This window comes from Takifugu rubripes, chromosome 14 (genome assembly GCF_901000725.2).
Source record: "Takifugu rubripes chromosome 14, fTakRub1.2, whole genome shotgun sequence".
Lineage (NCBI taxonomy): Eukaryota > Metazoa > Chordata > Actinopteri > Tetraodontiformes > Tetraodontidae > Takifugu > Takifugu rubripes.
In genome coordinates this window covers 4,560,521-4,583,166 of record NC_042298.1, presented here as the reverse complement: position 1 = coordinate 4,583,166, position 22,646 = coordinate 4,560,521, and the positions used below count along the sequence as shown (strand labels likewise).

Sequence of the window (22,646 nt, the reverse complement as noted above, 5' to 3'; positions counted from 1 at the left end):
CCGATTTTATCATAACAAAGCCCTTTCTGCCGCAGCCGGCCTGGAACTGGCTTCGGGAGACATTCCACTCTATTTTCTCCAAACACTTTGCTCTTTCCAGCAGACTCGCTCTCGCTCTCTCATTCCATCTCAAACGAACACCAAGGGATGCATCCAAAGAGTCCAGATCTGCAGCGTATCTGCCTGTGATGCCACCAGGCACTGCACAGACTTTGAAAAGGCTATAAATTGTTAAAGGTTTGGGGGTTTTTAACCAGGCGGCGGTTGATTATTCCCTCATATGAGTCCGTATATAGTGTGTAACACCACGACCATAAATGGAGCTGCTTCAGAAACACGGCTCTTGGTCCGCTCTCTCGATCTGGGCCGCGTATTCCCAGCATCTCCCTGTCGTGCAGGCGCTGGATTAGTCAGCGCGAGGGTGGAGGTGTGTGTGTGTGTGTGTGTGTGTGAGGGGGGGGTGGACAACTGACTGACCTCGCGAGCTGCCTCCAGGTCACTGCGGACACATCAAGATGAGCTGCTGCTCCGTGCTGACCGCGGCGGGTGTGAAGAGCGCCGCGGCCCCGCTCGCTGCACAGGCTCCGCGATAACCGGGTTTAAGTGTTCCCTGTCAAGCCCGTCTGACGTCTCCCTCCGTCATTTTCCGTTAGGCCTAGCATGTCCGGCAGCCCCCCCCCCACCAGCGCCCTATTCATTTGTCAGAGTTACCGGCCTGTGAGTGGCTTCTGAAGTGACCCATTTGTCTGTGAATACCAATTCATCAGCCAGTCAGCGCGTGTGTTGACTGGACGGGGGAAGGGGTCCTTCTTTAAGGTGGGGGGGGCTGGTCAGGTGGATTGAATTACACTGGTAATGAAAACACACCTCGCATCTTTTGTACCCATTCATCTGAGCGAATGAACAGGTTGTAATTCCAGGGAAACTCGGGAGCGTTCCTTTCCACGCGTGGGAGGTCGGGCCGGATGTGAATTATTACTTGTGAGATTTATTGCGATTTTATGCCCGCGCTCGTGAAATTGATGATTTCAGAGGGAAATATTGCGCGGCTCATGAATAAGGAGTTTGGGGTGAAATATGCAAATACCTGGCGTACGGACAGATGGCGCCGCGGTTGTAGCCGTCTGTCATCAGATCATCGATGTCATCACGGCGGCGCCGCAGCCGTCACTGTAAATTGGATGTCATCAAAAACGCGTGCGAAAAGAAAGCACGGAAAAGGCGGGGACGCCATTTCACATCCCGCACGGCATCTGCGCCGTAAATCCCACTTTTCTTTCCTTTCCTTTTCCGGGGGCTCCTCCTTCTCGTTCCTCTCCTTCATTTTCACGCCGACGCATCAATAACCGCGCTCCTTTCGGTTCAGTGAAGTTTCAGCGCTCCTCGCTCGCAACGCCGTTCGCCAGCACATCAAGACGAGCGGGGTCAATAACATTAAAGGCTGGGAGAGTTGAAAATATCACCTCTGTGAGGCTGCGGCCCGCTCAGCCTTCAGGAGACGTATTGATGCACAGTTATTTTGGTCAATAAGTCCTTCTGAGCAGAGGCCAGCCTTATCCTTGAAACCCACTGCATGTGAAAAATGAGAAAGAGACGAGAGCACGCATTTTAATCCGTCTGTGGCGCTGTATCTTCAAGGGGGGGGAGCGGGCTGCACTTCCTTTAACCTCAGCTAAGCTTCGCTAATGCTGCTGTTAACAGTAAACAACACTGTACTTTTCAGCCGAGGCACCTCGCAGACGCCCAATAATGACTTTCCTGAAATACCGAGCAGGCTGACCTCTGACTCTTGCAGAATTTATAGGCAGCTTCTTGAATAAGACCCCCCCCCACCACCACCACCCCCACGCAAACATCGCACCCGTGTTTGAAGTCGATTCATCCTCGTTTCAAAAATATGCCCCCGACGAAATGGGACGCTGCCGCGGTGCTCCTGACTGGATGAAGGTGGGGCAGGAGGTGTGTGTGTGTGTGTGTGCCTGGTGTGTGCGCATGCCCACGGCTAGTGGGGGCCTGCCGGGGTCAGCTGATGCTAAAAGGGAGTTCAATTGCAGGGAAAAATGTTCGCGCAAACACAAGTTCTCCAAGTAAAAATGAAGTGGGATTCCTGTAAGAAGCTATCTATAACAAATGGCCCTGAATAAAACATGGGCACATCTATATTTCATGGCTTCCCATGTTCCCCCACCCCCCCACTTCTGAGGGGAGTGAAAGTTTCTGCTTTTTCCGGCAGGTACATCCTCAGCTCGTCACACTGTGAGGATGGTGCGGTTCTGGGGCGATGTTTGGGCGGGGGGGGGGGAGTCCAGGCCTGTGAAGAGTTTCCTGCAAACTTCCAGCGACTTGCAAGCTTTGATTACGAGGTTTGTTTTCTTCCGTCGGACAAGAATCCATTTGTTACACGGCCAAATGAGCGCCGGGCCGACCGCGACCAGCTGCAAAGAGGATTCAGGTTTGAACATTCGAAGGTGATGGGATCATATCGGCTTGATGTGATCGAGACTCAAAAGGCTCCACCTCCTCGGAAGAGAGCCTTTCAGAGGTAATTTGCAACCTGGCACATGTTCCGGTTTCGGAATCACAGAGTCGGCGTAATAGAACAAATCGGACGGCAGTCGGAGGCCTTTGAGCCTCGGTTCTTGTTTGAAGTCTCCCTCTATCCCAGCCAAGTCGGGAATGTATTGTCCTGGAGCACAATCAGAGCCGGCAGCTATTGATCCCCTCCCAAAAACAGAACCACTGAACATACTATCAACTTCAGAGGAGGTAATTCAAACACAAGCTCGTGCCTTGGAATGCCTCACCCAGCCACAGCGCCACCGAGCCCGTGCCTCCATCACGGCCCCCCACCCTTTTGGAACATGTGGGTGAACTGGTTTTTATTGGATCTGGACTCGTTGTGCAGACTCCAGATGTCGGTCCTGCGTCTTCAGGATAAACTCTGCTTGTCTGTTTGAATGAATTCGTACATCAGCGGCAGAACATGTTTTGAAATATACCTTTTTTCTGGCCATGAAATCTAGAAGCAGGGAGAACCTGTGTGGCGCAGCATCGATTCTCCTGGGAACTTTTAATATCGTTTTCAGGCTTGTCCGCCTGCGATCGGGATGATTGTAGTGGAAAGCTCCCGTCTCGACTTCACAGGAGGCTTCGGAGGCCTAATACTCCGCAAAAAAAGGAGGTTCGGTTTCCAACGTGACACTTTTCAGTAGTTTGAAGGGGTGGGAGTGGGGTGGGGGGGCACCGCTCTCTGAGAGCTGAGTTGACTTCTCCCGATCAATAGCTCGTCTCTGTCAGAGACTACCGGTGTGGCATTTGAACCAGATAAAACAAGGGTTCCCCTCCACCTCACCTCTGAAAACCAAGCACTTCCTCCAAATCCCAAATGGTGCAGATGAGTCTATCAACACACACACACACACACACACACACACCCACACACACACACAGACGACTCAGCTATGGACCCTCAGAAGCCAGGCAAAGAAAACAAACATGGTGGTCGAACATCATTGAGGAAGCAAAGCTCCAGTCTGCCTGGATGCTCTTCTCCATCTAAATCTGCAAAAAAACCAAACCCATTTATTCACTTAGCTACGGGGAGCAAACTTGTGCCAATTACGTAAAAAAAAAGGGCGCAAGTCAGAGGATGTAATCTTGTAAATGATTAGACTGGGAGAACAGGAACATGCTGCATTACAATTTTATGTGTGGCATGAATAAAATATACACACAGCAGCCAGAAGATCTACTTGACACGATGTAAGGTCACCGAATGAGGAACGCGCTCTGTCATCTTTCAATAAGCGCCGTGTCCTTACAGCAAGGCGCCTCATTTGTAATTACTTTGGTGAAGTTACTCATTTGTCACCCGTCGATGATGAGATGGGCCGACAGAAGTAAAAGGTTACATCGCCGGCGTAAGAATGAGGAGAAGGCGGCTGGGGGGAGGGGGCTTTTACCAAAGAGAATGTCCGTGTCGCCAACTTTACATAAATAGAGACGGGAAATCAAGGCCGACAGCCTCGCGGTTCATCATCATTCTAACCTGTGGTCACTCAATTATCCGCATCTTGCTCAGCTCTCTGAATGAGGGTCCTCTTCTCCCTGGCCCGTCAGCTCAGCACAGAACCCCCCCCCACCCCCTTCCTCCCCCATCCCACCCCCACAGTTGCTGATGACATTGTAACACTAATTACAGCTAATTGTTCTGCGCTGAATGGATTTAGTCACATTGCAAATGATACGCCATTGGTCAGTGTCACAATGTTTCCACAGAAAAATTCAATGGGGACTGGAAATTTGCACAAATGAATGTAATTAAGAAGCACATTCATTACTCCTAATTGCATATGAGAACCCTCAAAGTGAAACAGAGATTGGGCTCATACGTATGAATGATCAGTGCAGCTAAATCCGCGGCACGGGGAGGGGGGGGGGGGTTGTTTGCATCACTTCCGCAGGTATTAAAAACATCTTTTGCTACCACAACACGTTAGCTTCTGCTCTCGTAGCTGATGGACTGGGAAGGTGTTTTAAATTCTCCCTGATTTTACAAGCTAATGCGCAGGAATCTGATTGCAAGTATGTCTCCTCCTGCCAGACTGGGGATGGTTTGGCACCACTAGATTACGGGAAGTGCCCTTTAGCAGACACGAGAGAAAGAACAGTTGCAAATCAGTCAACTGGAAATTCAATGAGTAAAAAAGAAAAAAAAAGAAAAAATCAAATCAAATCATCCCAAATGAAAGAGAATCTAAGCCAGGCAAAGAATGAACTCGTCAGTCCCTTAATCTGATTATTTGTTGATGGGCATCAGGATTTACAGTATATTATGTGCTATTTAATGGGCTGTAAAAGCCTCGAAAGAAAATAATTCTATAAAATAGTTCATGTCACGATATGAACTTGACTGTTATGTGTTTGTTTAGGAAGCGACTCGGTCTTCAGAAAGTCGGTCACGTCACGATGAACCGCGGCGCTGTTTAAAACTGTAATCTTATTATGCTCGCAGTGTTTAAAAAGGATCGGCTTATCTTAATGCTAGATTAGATCGTAGGCAGACAAGGTGTAAGCTGGTCATTTGAAAGCCATATGCCACAGATTAAAATCCGGCCGACAGTGTTTTCCCGTTTCTTCCAGAGACTAATGCACAACGGCCTTTAGTGAGCCGCCTGTGTGAGTGGGCAAAAGCACAAGCTCTTAAATCCCTCAACTCGCGACAACGGAGGAAGAAAGAATTTTGCGAATGGCCCAGGGAATAAAAATGTGTATTGTTTGAAAAATGTAAAGGATTTAGAGTGAGGGATTTGCTCCTGTCTGCACTCCGTCTGTGAGCTTAGTGCTGGCTGGAGTTGGTGACATGTTGATTCCATCCATGTTCATGTTCAGAACGTTAAAGCGACACCATGTTAACACGACAGGCTGCTCACAAATAATCAAATCGCAGAATTTAATTGGAAGGCCTCATCACACCTTAACACATTAGCAGATGCGCTAACGTCCTGCAGACCGGATATTATCCCTGCCCGCAGTTCAGATGTCTATCAGACAGTAACTGCTCTGTTTCCATCCCAGGAATAAAGGGTTGAAGCCAGCTGCAGAAATTACAAAAAAATACATCGACCAGATTTGTCAGATCTATATTTAAAAGCTATCGATTGATAAGGCAGGATGCTGCGTGTGTGGAAAAAGATGCAACGCAGCATTCAGTTAAGTCAATTGCCGTTCAGCCTGCCAAAGACTCAACATTAAATTAAACAAGATTAAAATTGCTCTTTATCTGTGTCTTCATCGCGCAGCCGCAGGTACGGCTCATGCTAGCACAGCAGTTCTGCTTGGATGCTACAGCAAAGGTGTAAGTGAAAGATATGAAGGAGGAAAATAAAGGCCGGTTTTAGGGAGAGTAGCCTGAAACTCTGGAGCCAATTTCACATAAAAATGTCTGAAAACGTGCGCTGGTTGGCTGAACCTGAGGGTAGGTTAACCCCGTTTAATTCACACGTTATTAGACGTTCTTCATCATCATCATCTTCTTAATATTATTAGCTATTTTTAAACAAAAACAACATCCACAGGGCAGCGCGTTCAGGAGATAGGTCAACGATGACACACTGGATTAATCAAGTGGATGATTTTAGTCTTCCATCCAAAACAGTCTTCCGAATGATTCCAGGAAATGTCAGTCACGCCGATGCCTCGGAGGTGAACCACCGTCGAGTGCGAGGGGTGCCACCACGCCGCACCGAGCCGCTCGCCGCGCGAACGCCAGCCGGAATGAGCGCATCCGACACATCCCCGGTATTCCAGGGAAGAGCGGCTGCGTTTCATTATGCATTCCCCTTTTTGATGTTTTGATGAAGTGTTGAAATTTGGCCAAAAGGGACACGTACAATTCATCAGGCCTAATTGTTCCGGATGTGTAGTTCTGTCAGCCATCTGTCAGATGTGTGAGGGTTGGACCCAAAAACACACATGCTAATGGCGCAGATGCGTAGCTTTTATCTATTTGTAGAGACAGAGGAGGGAACTACCAAAACCCTCGGTACCGTGTGTGACAAAGAGAGGTGACAGCGCAAGAAGGATGGCGGGGTGGTGACGTGAGCCCGGGGAGGTGGGGGGGCAAAGCCTATAAAATGAGCAGACGCTGAACTCATAAATAAAAGAAACATAAAATGTCACACACTCTTGATTTCAAGAGTTGGGGCTCTAATAAAGACGCAGGTTCCGACCGGAGCGGTGAAATCCAATCGCCTTTGGCACAGACCATCGCGACGTGCTGGATGACTTTCGGGTCCGAGCGGAAGCACCTTTTCACAAAACAATATCCCCGACGACTTCTGAAACTCTCTCTGAGCCCTTCAATCTCTGAGCGCCGCTCCAGTCCCCCCCCCCCCCCCCCCAATCGTTCTTCCTGCTTTACAAATTGAGACGGCGTGATAAGAGACTGCCACCGCCGTGCCAGCCTGCTGCTCATTGATAAAACGATATCTAATCCATCTCAGGCCTCCCCCTGTCACCAATACGCTCATCTCCGAGACGGTCAATATGCACAGGAGCCATCTCTCTTTGTGAACCCGAGTCAGAGTTTATCTCCAAACTTCTGGAGGGAGGAATTGGAGCTGGTTGAGTCAGATGAGACTCGCTGTGAAGAGATGATGTGAGGGGCTCCTGCCAGCAGCAAATGAAAGGCTTCTTCTCTTTTTTTTATAGCGGTAAAGAATGAGCATATTTTAACTATATTTAAATGAAATCACACAGACTACAGGCCTCCTGAAAGCCACCTCCACATTTTTAATATAAAACAGTCCAATCTCCTATATGATGTGTACACGGGCCTCCGATATAATAAAGTCCAGACTGCTAGAATATTTGTTTTGACTGTTACATCTGAGGAATTAGACCGGCTTCGGTTTCCAATGCTGCGATATGGTTATTGCGGAGAAAACGTCAGGTCAGATGGAATTAAATAAACTTTTAGAAGATCCATTTAATATCAGGCCCTGGTATTACACTGTCAGCGGCTCAGTCATCTTCAAAGTGGGAATTTGTCAGAGTACACAGCAGTTTCCTCCGTTCAAAACGGATGTGCTTCGACAAATATTACCCAGGAGAGATAAAACTGGGCAATCGGCGCACTATTTGAACAAGTTCATGAAGTATGAGATGTTTATGTGACTGAATATTAATAAAGATGATGTGCAATTGCCTGAATGAATTATACACCGCACATCGCTCACATGAATCACTGCCGTCACCGCGGTGAATATATTAAAGGAACAGCTGGGCGAAGGAGAGGTTTCATCATTAGACGAGTGTGTGTGAGACTTAACACAATCCTGCCGTAAGTGTGTGTGTGTGTGTGTGTGTGTGGGAGGGACGCGGGTAAGCTGGTTAGGCTATCGGCTCCTTTTTCCTCCTTGCAACTTGTGCCACCCCTGTCATCAAAAATAGAACAATCACAAGTGGGACGGACCTCTGCATGTAAATGAACAGGCAGCCATTGCCAGAATGTCACCCATCTTGTCTAACGTCTTACAAATGCATTCGTGATCACGCTCGCGCTGACAAGCGGTCCCGGACCTGTCAGCGCCGCTGGCGGGGAGGAAGACGCAGCGAGGCCTCTTGTCTTACTTACAGCTACGCCACAATGGCTGCGCAGCATATCGACATATGCAAACCAGTGTATTTCTACCTGTCTTGCTTATTTTCTCTGCTTCAGTGGTGGTGGTGGTGGTGGTGTGTGTGTGTGTGTGTGTGTGAGGGGGGGTTATTTGGACAGATAGCTCTAAGCAAGAGAGATGGAGAATTTCTTTAAAAGTAGACGGGGGCTGAAGGAGCAGAGGCCTGTCCCAACCTGAGCCTGGGAGGAGCAGCAGCATGGCTAACCCTCACTAAATATGAATGGGATGCAGCAGAGGTCCAGCGTCACCTTGAAGAAGGGGGGGGGGGCAACATCATTGAGATGCTGCTGATGCTCGGGCGCCGGTTCGACAGCAGGAAGAGCCGCGGTCCTCTCCAGTGTGTCTTCAGCACTACACTACCCCCCCTCCCTCCACCTCTACCAGTTCCCTCAGCAATGATTTTAAAAATTCTCTTGTATATGTATGAGGACAGAGTTGTGCACCCCCCCCTTTTTTTATATATATATGGAGAGCGTCATTGGGCAGGAAGCCACGCAGTGACAGCTGTCTTCTGAATCAACTCCACAACGGTGTTCCAACATCAAAGGTAAAATCTCTACCGCCCCCCCCCCCCCCCTTCCAGAGCAGCACGCTGGACAACGTTTATATAATTCATCCACAATGCAGCAGCGGGCGAGTTAGACCCTTGATGTAATTCTGCCCCCCCCCCAATGACAGCTGATTAAATGCTTGTTTGGATTAAAGCCAACGTATTTGCATATCTGGCGTGTGAGAGGCCCTAAATCAAACAGCAGATATGCTACCTGGGACAGGGGCTTTCATCCCCTCGCTGCATTCCAATCTCCCTCTCCTGGTTAAGCACGCGTGCTCCGGCCCTGCTGTCCTACTTCAACGTAAACATGTGTGTCGTCTACAAAACACCTCAAGCGGCTCCTAAACCGCATCCAGGATAACCTTAAAAACTCTGCGAAAACAAAGCCAGTGACAAATACAAATGGACTCGTTTCCCCAAAGCAGAACCTCGGCACTCACTTGATTCAGGGTCGGAGTTTCCGTCTCCCTCAGTGCGGCTGTTGGGTGATGTTTGCTCGTAGTACTCCTCCTGGGGGAAGCTGAGGGGAAGGGTCTGGGCGGTGCTGGCTGTGCTGCTGGGCTCCGGGTCCCCCAGCCCGCTGTCGCTGCAGCTCTCCTGGGATCCGTCTGGGAGATGGAATGTCACGCGCCGCTGGGTCTGAAGCACCCCCCACACACCGCCGCAAGAAAAAAATTAAAACAAAAAGAAATATTCGGTTAGAAACTTTTTGTTACTGTTATTTAAAAAGGTCAGAGTTTTAACAAAATACCTGTGGACAAAAAGTTGGCCTTGGGCAGCGAGCTGGCGCGGAATAAATTGCTCATTTTACTTCTTTTTTCCCATCACTTAAAGCTATTTAGTCTATTTGACGAAGCTGCTTCCTGCTGCAATCCTTTACATTCATCCCCGTGGCTGCATTTATTGTGCCTAATGTATCAGCTAAAAAACACAACAAAGCCCGAGGCCCAAATGTCAAAAAACAGGCAGAACACAGAAAGGGGTCGCGTTTTTCCGTTATATCATTCGCTTAAACTGCTGAAAGTCTGTGGCACGGAGGCGAGTCCTTCCAAGGAAACGTTGAGAAAAGAACAAGGACACGCTTTTCTAAAGCAACCAAACGTTACAGTTTGAAAATGTTGTATTTAATTCTGAGGGCAACAATTGAAATTGCTTTCCCTGCCAAGGCCCGAACCTCCGATCAGGAGCTCAGAGCTCGGACCGACCTCGAACGGAACCTTGGCGAGCCACTAAACTGAGGTCGCCATTGATCCAGACTCTGACGCCACCGCCTGTTTTCATGAATTCCGTTATCTGTAATCTATTGAAAGATTTGAAAGGTTGCTCTTGACAGCAAACGGGATTATCAGTGAAAACCGAAGCGGTTGCGCATCGTCTCAGGGGTTTCGAGTGGGTGCTACCATGACACACATGTGCTGGACCTGCTAGCTTCACCTGCTAGAGCGGGAAAATATGCCAAACCCGCATCCTGTCACCAGCGAGACTAATTGTGAGATCGGCCTCATAACCCCAAAAACTGAGTTCTCATCACTTGCGTCTATAATGAGTCATTTCAGAGAACCAATTTAATAAGTTGTAGCCTAATAATAACGGAGCCGTTCCAGTTGTCTTTATTTTTCCAGCTTTCTGAGTTAAGACACCGGAGATGAGGAAGTGAAGACGGCTGAGGTTCTGAGCTGGAAAGTCTGGGGGATTGCTGGGATGCGAGCATCTTGTTCTGAAAGGTGGAGGTCTCTTTGATTTCTCTGGTGGTTTACAGAAGTGCAGCATTTCTTTTGGGTTAAAACTAAAACTGCCTCCTGCTCGTGCAGAATGTGAGCAAAACAAGGAAACAAGTGCAATCATTTTCATTTGGTTATATAAAGGGCAAGAGTGCGGTCAACTTTATCTACTATTAGTAGGATTTATTCATTTCATTTCTCCTGCTTTTGTTTTGTTTTTTCAGAAAAGTGAGGTTATTTATTTTAGTTGAAGCAATATGCTGCCTTGCATTCAAACATTCTCCGTTCGCACTACAACAGATAAAGAACTTAATGTTCTGTCATAAGACTGAATCACGCTTAGGAAATAAGGGGAGTGAAATACTGGCTGCTACTAAAGAAGGGCAAGCTGCCAAAAACAAAGAGCAGCTAAATAAAGCTTCATTTAGGAACTATCAGGGAGGGTTGACTAACCTAAATCCACACAATTAGCACCCTGAAAGCACAACTGAGTGGTTTTCTTCACTGTGATGTTAAAACAGTTAGCTAAATATTCTCTTTACTCCATTCAACTGGATCCCAAGGCTACAGTTTATTGTACGTGCGTGTGTCTGTGCGAGGGGATGATAGCGAAAGAAATGCCTGCAAAAATAAGAAAAATAACATTTAAAAAAAAGCAGGCAGACAGAAAAACAGACAACACACAGCCTTCAGCTCTTGTGTGAGATATTAAAGCCCTTTGTTAGCGTCTTTTAGGGTGAAAAAAAACAGCTATCTGTACGTGCAAGTATGCGACGCTCACAATAAATGCAGTTTTCTCTTTTCCTCTATAGGACCCCTGCTGGACAAAAGAACGTGCGCTTTTCCCCCCGTTCCTTTTGAAGTATTTTCATTTAAGAGACTACCTTGTTGGCAAACGGACACACTTCTGTGCTGTGGTTGTCAATGCGTTCCAGCAGCTTAAATGTCTGCTTGTTCTCAAAGAGGGTTGGCAGCTGTTTTTGATATCTCAGGCAAGGCACACACACACACACACACACACACACACACACACACACACACACACACACACACACAGAGACACACAAAGCAATGTCCACTTCCAGCAAATGCAAAGAGTCTGGTACAAAAGCGTCTGGCAGCTCTACAACAACACGCTTCTCCTCTGCGTGACTCTAATTATTGGAAAGTTGCTCCACGTTGACATCCAGAATGCACCAGTCCTGACAGCTGTCCGTGACAACCTGGACGCCGCCATTTCCTATTCAAGTTGGTGCCAGACGATCAAAAAAAAAAAAAGAAGGAAAAAGGAAACCGCAAAAGGCTAGTTGGGTTCCTTTCCAACGCTGTTCGCCGCCGCGGCTAAACGCCATTAGCGCGCCTTAACAGTTAGGTCATAAAACATTGATGTGGGAAACCCAAAGATGACAGAGAAGAGCCGACATGGAGTCAAGGTGAGTGTTTTGCTGAGCATTATCACTTATTTAAAGGAGCTGCCAACAATCCGTAAAGCAAAGACAAGCTGCCGTAAGAGATATCAAGACCAAACAAAGCTTGCGCAGCGAGATAAAACACGGCCTTGAGAAGTATGTACACAGAGATAAAATGAACAAGAACGCTGGATGCCAAGTTCTACCGCAGAAGGCGGCCGATCCAAAGCGCTCCCTCTGGTAACCGCGCCAACAACAGCGCGAGTTTTGGACTGACAGGTCATGGCGTGCGCGCTCGGCTATATTTAGCTACGTGGGAGGGGCTGAAACACCGACCCTTCCTGGACTTTTCGCTTTTGCTGTGTGTGTTCTTATTGCTGCACACTCTTCCACACCTGAAACTCCGGACAAATCCAGTCATTTGACGCTGCGCTGAGGAAAAATCGGCCGGCCAAATCCCCCCCGCACGCCTCACTGAGCGATAAACAGAGAGACCACTTAGGAGCGAATCAGGGGAGATTGAGTCTGACTTTAAGGATCAGCTCGTGGGCACATCCAGACCTGAATAAGACTGCGCCATGGAGACGGGGGCTAGCATAAACCTCTGGTCTTCATCCGTCCACCATTCCTTTGTCCTTGTTTTGATGCTACTCGTTATGTCGATGGGATGTGGGTGAAAATAAGGAATTCGCAGGAACCTGCAAGGGGGAGATGATCGTGGCGAGGGGGGGGATTTTACCCAAATTGCATTCTGGTGATGAGTCATCTGCTAAGCTGATCTCGTCGGTGGTTCCGGTCCTTAATGGCGCTCATCCTCCTGCACGTCTGGAAGCGCGTTGTTTCAAGGCCAGCGGAGCGAAGGAAGGGCTGGAAAATGGCGTCTCTCCGTGACCAAACTGGGAGAGGTGATGAAACGCTGAACATGAAGGAGGACGAGGGCCAGATGGAGCACATCAGAACCGGGCTCCAACCAAAATAACACCATTTAACATATTACTCAGAGGCCTTTCAGATGCTGGCTTGGGTTACGAGTACAAGGCGCCTTTTGTGCCTGAACAAAGGAAGAGATGGGGACACCTTTTATTGTTGCTAGACAACCGAGTCAATCTCCGCTGTCTTTAACAGGAATTTGTTATGAGGTAAGTGACAAATTGGGCGGAGTGGAGACGACTGTGTCTACGGGAGAACATGGGAATGAGCTCTCTGTGCTCCTCAGACGCTGGCGGGTTTGTCTTCTCCAGCAAATACTACATCATTCAGAGCAAATGAATAGCCTAGTCAGCAACACAATAGCGACGAGCGCGGTCGTAACAAGATGGAGGACAGAACTGAGGGTGGTTCTGCTCCGTCTCTACGTGCAACTATTCCATTCTCCGGGAGGGATGTATTTACATCCCAGCTCATTACTGCTATACAGCAGTTCCTGTCAGGACCTGCTCCCCTGAAATAATAATAAAAGCACAGAAATGGAGATGTCATCTGCCGTCAAGCAGCATTCCAGTTCAAAGGTCGCCCAGCGTCTCCGGGTTGACATTAGATTTACATCCAAACACGCGGCAACCGTGAAATTTCAAATTCCTTATCCATTGTGGACCTCTGCCCTCTCCTTTTCCAAGCTGGGCCTTTCCTCCATCTTTGAAGACACGTGTGCGTGCAGGAATCACGGCTGCCGTGGTTCAGGCTGGCGGGGAGCTAAAGTGAGAACATGAAGGGAACGTTCTCGTGGCTCTGCACCGATATTCCAACGCAGCCGCTTGTGTGTCAGACGAGTTTATTTTCGCTGATTTGACGTCGGTCCTTTGACATCCAATTTCGTATCCATGGTCTTGGTCCTGCTTCCCTGTGTTTTTGTCCACGGGTCTGTCAGCTTTTGTGTGCTCATTCCCTCCACCTAATTACCCCTATGTCTTTTCTATTTGTGTCCTCGCCCCTCGTAGTCTATATAAAGGCCTGCCCCCTTCCTTCTCCTGTCACCTGCTTCCTGTCCCCTGAACTACTCCTCTCTCTGTTTCACCTGTTTTCTGGTCTATTCACATCTTAAATGTGCACCTTTGCTGTGCATATCGGGCTTTTAGTGTGAGCCAACTTGATCATGTGTCAGTGTAGCTAAAATGCTAACACTCACTGCTCTGTGATGTTGGCTAATAAAGCTCCTGACCTTCACCCTCATGCCTAATACATGGAGCTACATGTTTTTCCTGGAATCGAATCAATCATTCAGATCATGTGCGGCTGCTAAGAGTCAAATTTTGCATAAAACTGCCTGGTTCCTCTCAACAAATCATTCCAGCATGTTTTTCGAATCAATGCCAGCGTGCTAAATTAATAGTAATGGAGCCGTCAGAACGCTCGGAGCATCATCCCAAAGAGACCCTGCACTGTTACAGACGGGACGCACGGAAGGTCGCTGAGATCTCCAAAGGTGCCAACAGGATGTCCAGGAGGAGCAAGTGTTGCTCTCCAAGATTTTACCCAAAATATTCAGGTTTTTCCAGAACATCTTCACTCATGTTCAGGCCCCAATATGTAATGAATGAATGAGTTAATTAATAGGGGCCCGTCACCAGATTATCAATGTGTCAGCTAGCATCGTGGCTATGACAGTCGGCTAAAAGGCTGTGATCCCAAAGCGCTGGAAAAAAGCTCGGTATGCCCCCTCAAACTCGCACTTATAATTAAAACAAGAAACCTCTTCCTGGGTGGAGCGTGCCCAACCACAGCCCGTCCTCAGGGCGAGCGAGCCTGGCCGTGAGGCGCATTATTCAGAACGATGCAACGCATTCACAGGCCAAGCGTGTAAACCAGCGGCGAGACATTTTCTGCGGGACTGAGGCACTCTCGCTGTTTTTTTAACCACAACACGGGAAGGTAGACGACAAAGAAAAGTTGATGGATGACGGGGAAAAACAGGTATTGTAATCCGTCAGAGTCACGTGATTGACATTTTCAAATGCCAGCAACCGTTTGAAGGGTATATATCCGACAAGACGGATTCAAGGTCACGTGCAGATTTCACGTAGGTGTAACTGGCACAAAGGAGAAAAGGACATGCTGTCATGCTCTGATGCTGCTTATTGAAATGCACATGCGAGAAGAGGAGTGTGAGACTTACGTTCATGGAGGTTATCTTGCCAAGCTGACAGGCCTCCTGCAACGACACAAGTACTGTTTATTTTCCATCATAGGCTGACTGTTGCCCTGTAGAGGATTTAATATGGAAATGAAGCACAAAGTCAAGCGCACGGGGACTTCTCCGGATTGAAGTCAGTCAGAGTTCACAACTGACAACAGATCTGGGCTTTAAAGCCAGTTTGGAGCTGGGATTGAGCTTCACAATGCATATTGATTTCTGACACTGTTGGGTACGCCACATTTCCATTCTCACATGGCAAAGCAGCCTCTCTCTCTCTCTCTCTCTCTCTCTCTCACACACACACACACACACACACACACACACATATTTCAATCTTTGCCCTCATTGACTTAATCCCCCAACCCTAATTTTCCCTAAACCCAATCCTCACCTTAACCTTTATCCCTCAGGCAGCTCCTTCTAATGTCTTTTTACATGCTTCCTACCTAAATATATCTTTTTTAGCTTTGATCTCTGGCATTCATCGCAGTGAGAAAAAAATAGAAGAAAAGGTACAAAGTATAAATTTCGAATAGGAAGATACCTGTTTCCCATACTGTGCTAATGGCAATAGACACTTTAAATCATGAAGTTGTGAGGATAAATCAAAAGGTCCCCACTTTGCTGGTCCTCAGTATGTAGCATGAACAAGAATGGACACACACACACACACACACACACACACACACACACACACACACACACACACACACACTCTCTCTGCCGAAATGTACAGAATAGGGCAAACGGGACGTCCTGACAACAGGAGCCACACAACTGACGCTTTGAGGAAGATGTTTTTCCCGGCGTGTCAGGGAGGAAAGTGAACAGAACATCAAATGGAGCATCAAAAATTAACAATAAACAGTGACAAGCTTCTAAATTAGGAACAAAAGACACCCGCAAGCCTGCAAAATAGCATCTTCTCTCCGGGGACGACGATAACTCGCAAAGAGATAAGAGTATTTAATTTTTAATCGCCAATTTTGTTCCCTTTGTATTCCGTATAATAATCCGAGAACACGACTTGGGTTGCAAAGAAAATATAAGGAATCCACCAACAAGGAGGAAACATGAGGGATCTGTCAACGGATTATCTCTGCGCTATTGATCGCGCACGGATCCTTTGAGTGACTGAGGAACACACTCAAGTCTTCCAACTAAATCAGATATTCTCAAGCATCATGCGTGACAACGGTCAAATGGAGGGAAGGAGTTTTATTCCTTCAACGTTCTTTTTAGGTTTGAACCTCACATTAAAGCGATATTAAAACCAATGTAGCAAAAGTGCCTGGTAAAGGAGCGTTTTGGCTCCTTTCCTCCGACGCTAAAGCTAATTTCAGTGCAGTTTTGGAAGGTGCGTCCGAGTTTGGCTCCAGCTTGCACCGCCGTCGCTGCGTCAGCTCCTCGAGGAGCTGGGCCGGACTTCAGAGCGACATCGTGCACGTTGTCAAAAAAAAAATCCAGCAGAGAGGAAACTGAGGCAGCTCCAGCAGCGCGCTCATAAAAACACGTCAAAAGAGAAAAACGGCGAATTCAAAAGAGGATGCTAATGGCACCATCCCGCTGAACACCAGAGCTAAATTCATTTTGGTCATTATCTTATTGTCATTATCATTTCCTCCTCAAATCCAGCCAACGTGTGTCAGGTCCACTTAGGCCGTGGCACATTTGCATGTGCTGACTGGCCGTTTAAGGCTGCGCTGCCATCAGAGGATTGTTCCTCCGCGAGTCATGTTTTATTCAATATCTCGTGCCACGTTCTTCCCGTTGGAGACATCGCCAGCCAATTAAATATATGATAATGTACATGGGGGATCTGAGCGGGCCCCTCGCAGGTTACATCAGCTTTAGACGGCGCTGGAAACAGTCGCTCCACGTGTGATTGTTGCAGGCGCCGGGTTCTTTTCTGCCTCGGTGTGGATCGGCCGCTGACCTCCCCTCAGCACGTGCGCCTGGCAGACGAGCCGATTCAAAGCAGCCACTTGAGCGGAGAGGGTTCCGCCGCAGATAAATGCACGTGTTGGTGCGTCACATCAAAGCGTCAGGGCGCTGTCTTATGCAGCAGAGCTCCGGCTGAGCCTTTGATCACCCCGGGCGCACTGATCATTAAAATATTGGATAAATAATTGATTAAAAACACTAGAACTTATTGTGTTCTGCTTCTATCCAAGCTGGAATAACAGGCAGGTTGGGAGAAGACGAGTGATGCTTCTAAAGTGCTGATGTGGTAACAACAGACAGCCCGTGATGTCCTGCTCTTTAGATCTTCAGGATTCCAGATGCAGACAAAGATCATGAAGACCTCAGAGACGAGAGCGGACGGACGTGTTCTTGGAGATCACATGATCAGTGTGCCGTCTTCCTTTACGAGGACCAAATTCATCCGGGTTCATCTGATTACCGGTCTAATACGGATGGCGTGTGCTGCAGGGACTGGAGAAGCTGGGCCACACCTCTGCCTGACCTCCACCAGAAACGCCACATTCTGATGCTTCAGTCACCAGCTTCTGCTTCTAAGACTCTTCAGCCGCACTTATCGGGCCAGAAGGTGGCGAGTCGGCTCCGCCCGGATCGCTGATCATCTGTCAGATAGGACGCGCCTGGTGTGTCTCGGGTGCTCCCGCTCTGAGGCGGTGATCAGCAGCGCAGGAGCCCCTCAGGGGAAGCTCCTCTATCTCCATTCCTGTTCGCTCCCCGCGCCTCCGACTCTCAGGCCCCTCCCTCTCAATCCCGCCATCTGTAGGAGCTCTGATGACTCTCCTGCGGTCGGCTGTGTTAGAGATTGACTGGAGTCAGAGCGCAGGCGGCTCACAGATGAGTTTGTGAAGTGGTGCAGCTGGAATCATCTTCAGAACAGACTGTGGTCGTCTTCAGGAGAACCAGAACCACTGGGATCAAGGCTGTAGATAAAGCTGCTGCTCTCTCTCTCTCTCTCTCTCTCTATCTGTCTGTCTGTCTGTCTGTCTGTCTGTCTGTCTGTCTGTCTGTCTGTCTGTCTATCTATCTATCTATCTATCTATCTATCTATCTATCTATCTATCTATCTGTCTATCTATCTATCTATCTGTCTTCACGCCACCGTGGAACAGAGGCAAGACGCTCTTGTCTGCTTTGTTCTCAGGTGTAAACGACTTCTTTCATCAACGCTTCCGTCACGCTGGGGATCATCGGCAGCACGGAAAAGGAGAAGAAATGATTTTATCCGGGGTTGGCGTCGGATCTTTCACGTCAGCATCTTCGCCGCGTTCCAACGCCGCGGCCTCGGTTGGGTACGCCTCCGAATGGCTCCCTGAGTCCTAATCAAAACGCACATCTCTGCTGTGATGGGCGCCACAGTGAGTCAGTGCAATGACTTAATCAACCCCTAACTTTATTATGCTGTAGAAACAACTACGGAGGCCTTTACATCCAGTTTATGTTCTGGGTTTTATTATTTTAGGGCAACAACACAACACAACGGCCTACAGGGTGCTATGCTAGATGGTTTTACATAGGGGTCCTGTTTTTAATGTCCAGGCTGCTGATACACACGCAGACCCTCATTTATTCTCCGTTTAAAGTCGGGTTCTCACTTCTTCCTGGACTAAAGGAAGACCAAACCTTGCTGACAGCTTCCACTGCTAATGCAGCCCGATGGAGCGGCTGCAAGCACAACACTTCCCCATCAGAAGGAGCTAATAAAGTCTTCAATACACTTAAGGGTTGCCTTAGCTAAACAAAATCCCTATTTCCCTCTGTACTGGTGTTCAGTTGTCCAAAGTGCATTGATGTACTTATTGACATTCAATAAAGGGATAGACCCTCTCAGCAGAGGGGGGGTGGGGGTGGGGGTGTAAATCTTGTACAGTGCACAAGCAACAACTTTCCTCTAACACAATTACTACACAGCAATAATGTCACAGCGTGTTCGAGCCAATTTTGATTTACAAGTAGACAACATGTTGCCTTTTCATCAGCTTATTGTTATTAAGTGCTCTCTATACGCCCCCCGCCCCCCCCCGGACAATCCCACCTTCCGCTTCCCTCTCAGTGCTATTGATCCTGCTGGTGTGCCGGCCTCCCCTGATTTCATTAGGCTAGCTGCTGTTAATTACTCCACAGTCTAACCTTTTGCTGTTTCATTTGGAACGACAAATTGGGTGAATAAGGAAAAAGGGTGGCAAGGAAAGAAAGGAGCGGGAGGGGCGGCTCGCTAGCCGCCAGAGCGCCGGACCCCCACCCCTCCCTTTATGTGGCACTTGTGCCAGAATCCCAAGTGGCATAATAATTAAAAAAAGTTCATCAATGTTCTCTTTGCTCATCAAATTATGCAAAAGGGGGCTACTCCAGTAATTATGGCAGAGAATTCATTTACGGGAAAAAGAAAAAAAACCCGTAGCGGCTCCGGCCAGATTTAGTACGGTTGCCGGGGAGCTGCAGAAGTCTGCCCGTTTCCCTTCCTTGTTTGTTTGTTGAAGGTTCTCTGAGCTCCGAGCAAGTCGAAACGTCTTTTATTCATGTATGCAGATTCATCTAGAAGGATTCAAAATGTTGTTTTTACACCTCGCTTTGCCGACAAATTCGCCTTCTTAGTAATGGAATTAAAGCACCATGACACATGGCCGCAAAGTTATAATTAGCCCTGATGTAATCCCTTCTGTCACCAGATTACATGCACAGCGCGTGGCACATACAGCGGCCTGAAAGGTAACTGATTAACTGTTTGAAACCGGGACACGGATGATGAGGCTGATGCGCTAAATCCATGTCAAATCAATGTCGCCACTTCCTACACATGCAGGGATTAAAGAGCGAAATTAGTGTCGGTTGTAACCGCAGACCTGCGACGCATCGGGAGCACCGCTAACGTTTCGGTGGCGCCACTTTAGGTCGCCGTCCAAACGATGATGGGATCGTTCGGATCCTCAATAAGAGAGGCGCCCTTTCCTCAAGGTTGAGCACATTCCAGTGGAGGAGATCCCACGTGCAGCGAGAAGGAGCCATTCAGAGCGCTCCCTTTGGCTGAGATAATAACTTTATCATAATTAGCTTGTGGTGCTCAGGAGTGTTGAATTGTCGGTTGCTCTGGGATCTGGGCTGATTTATTGCTTGATTTAATTACGTATCAAAATTCAATTAGACGCGCTTTCAACCAAATTCAAAGTGAGTTTTGTCAAGCTGTCCCTTGAAATCACGTGCGGCCTGAAGGACATCCTTCTCACTGCGGTGACATCTAACTTAATAATTAGCTCGCGCGGCGGGAAAAAAAAAAGAAGAGAGGGAAAAAAAAATTGTGCTACAAAATTTGAAAGCGGCGCGGTGCCATTTTTAGAGAGGTGCTTTTTTTAAACTCTTGTTACTTCCCCATCTCAGCTGACATCAAACGGCATCAAATGGAGCAAAAGGCGTCCTTGACTCGTCGCTGATGTGAGAGGGTTGCAGGTACTTTAGCAAGCAAAGCTATGTGGCAAAATGCCCTTTGAGGCCGACTACAGTGGAGGAAGACTCTGACTTTTTTAAATCGCTGCTGCTCACCTCCTCTTGCTCCACTCTACTCCGAGAAAAAAAGAACAGGGTAGAGCTGTTATGAACCCGTGTCAGCAGCCTCCAACAGCTACACTGATCTTTAGCACAATGCAAATTCCGGATGTCACGGTGTCTTTGCTTGGAGACCGGAGGGAACGTTTCAGCTGAGAGGTCTGGCCGAAGCGCGGCGCTTCCCCAGGAAACACACAGTGAGCGCGCACCTTGACGCTCCTCTGATGCTGCCCTTTGACCCCTGAAAGAGCTGATCTGCCCTGATTCAACCAGTTGCCATGTTGCGTCCAGATTGCGTGTCGCTACTGTGCAGTGTCGCCTTTCAGGCTGTGATCAGGAGCTGCACAACCCACCGTGGTGAATATTTATGAGACATGCTGGTGTCACTAGAGATGACTGTACCTGTCAGCACGTGCAGCTGTAGCGCAGCGCCACTTTAGATCCTGCGTTGTGTCTTTTTTTTTTAAAGAACTGAGAAGGGCATCGGTTCAGTTTGAGCATATCGAGTCTTTATCCAGAAACTAACATAAAATAAACTTAAAGGTTAATGAAACTGCAAGAGGTCAGCAGTGGAGCTCTAGCTAGCAGCCTGTGACACCCACCTCAACTGCACACAGCAGACAAGAATGTTTCTTATTTTTTAATAAATGCAGTATTATTCATAGAGTGCATCAGGATGGTGCGTGCAGCCTGAAGTTACACAGTCGACTATTACTTCAGTCTGAAGACTGGTTTTGGAAAAGCTAAATATTTGCAATGCTGAAATTAGCAGTACGCGCTACATGAATGCAATAATGCTGTTCTGGTGGCAGAGCTGCACTGAGCAGAGAAACAATAATAATAATAAAAAAATAAAGATCTGTGCATATTAACCTTTGTGTTACATTATTGTGCATAATGTTCAATTGCTGTGTGGTCGCGTTAGCAGGAAAAAGCCTCACTGCCCGCCATATGTTATTTCTTTGGTTCTTTCTGCTCCTGGCAGAAATAACCAAATGATTAGGTGTGTGTGTGTGTGTGTGTGTGTGTGTGTGGGGGGGGGGGGGGGGGTCGCAGGAAACAAATAGATTAAAATAGTGTCTGTGATGTGAAATTAAAGCACATGGAGCCATAAAGCAGTTCACACTAAATAGGATCCCCTCCAGCAGAACAAGCCAATAATGGTGCACCATGTGACATAATATAACCCATTAAGCTAACGCTAGAAAGGAACACGTGTTGCATCTGAACTAAATTAGTTAAGCTAGTTGTACTGGACGCGGGGAGAACATGGCAGGGATATAAATATATAGATATATAATTTGAGTGTGAGCCCAGCAACTGGAGGGGCTGTATTAACACGTACGTACTAAGTTGCCATTAGGAGCACTTTTAAAGAAGCACGTCGGAGGAAGGAGAGAAGAGAGGCTTTTTGCAGATGTCTGAAAATGACCATAATTTGAGGGGGTTCTTTTATCCCCCCTGTGCCTGCCGGTGTCAACGAGACCTCTGAGTCAGCGGTGACAGGAGCATGACCTAATGATGAGAACTGACCTGATGAATGTTTTCCTGTCTTGAATTAAAAAAATAAGATCCAAGAGAACCACATGTGCCTGTTAGTTCCTTTTTAGCCTCACTTTCATTCACGCAGCTTTGATGACCTCGCACCCCAAGTATGCGGCGCTGCTGCCGCCGGTCCGGCCGTTGATATCGCCGATCCTCCGTCACAGACGGAGGATCTGTGAGTTCTGGAGCTTTTCTCCAATTTATCTCCTCAATGAGAGCAGCTGCTGTCTCAGCAGAGCTCCGCCACCATCCAGGAGAAGACAGTTCCACTCCCTGACCTCATTCTTCTAGTCCCAACACAAAGCCTATAAATGAGGAGCACCACCCCGGAGACCCTGGCCCCCCACTTCAGGACATGAGGCGTCGGGGGAGACGGCCCGATAATGTCCGCCGCCGTCAACATCACCAGAGAAAATAAAAAAATGCATGTGGGGAAGCAAGGAATCATGGGACTTTTGAGTCATATCATCAATACTGCGCCGGTTTAATGCACCTGCATTAATGTAAACACGCGGCACCGTTTAAGCCCGCTAAAATCAATTAGCCGATATTTAGCCGTCACCAAACTCAACAGACAAATTT

The 22,646-nt window shown here is 47.9% G+C and overlaps 1 protein-coding gene across 3 annotated transcripts in view; it reads right to left on the bottom strand.

The window, feature by feature from the left end:
- Window positions 1-22,646, bottom strand: part of pcdh11 (protocadherin 11) — a 107,957-nt gene that overhangs the window by 30,521 nt on the left and 54,790 nt on the right. For 2 of the 3 annotated variants that reach the window (XM_029847202.1, XM_029847204.1), the window contains 2 exons: window positions 14,979-15,014; window positions 9,177-9,375 (listed from right to left, as the gene is read on the bottom strand). In XM_029847202.1, the coding sequence (XP_029703062.1) occupies window positions 9,177-9,375; window positions 14,979-15,014 (235 nt within the window). The remainder of the gene's footprint in view (window positions 1-9,176; window positions 9,376-14,978; window positions 15,015-22,646) is intronic. The other variant, XM_029847203.1, reaches the window with a different exon arrangement.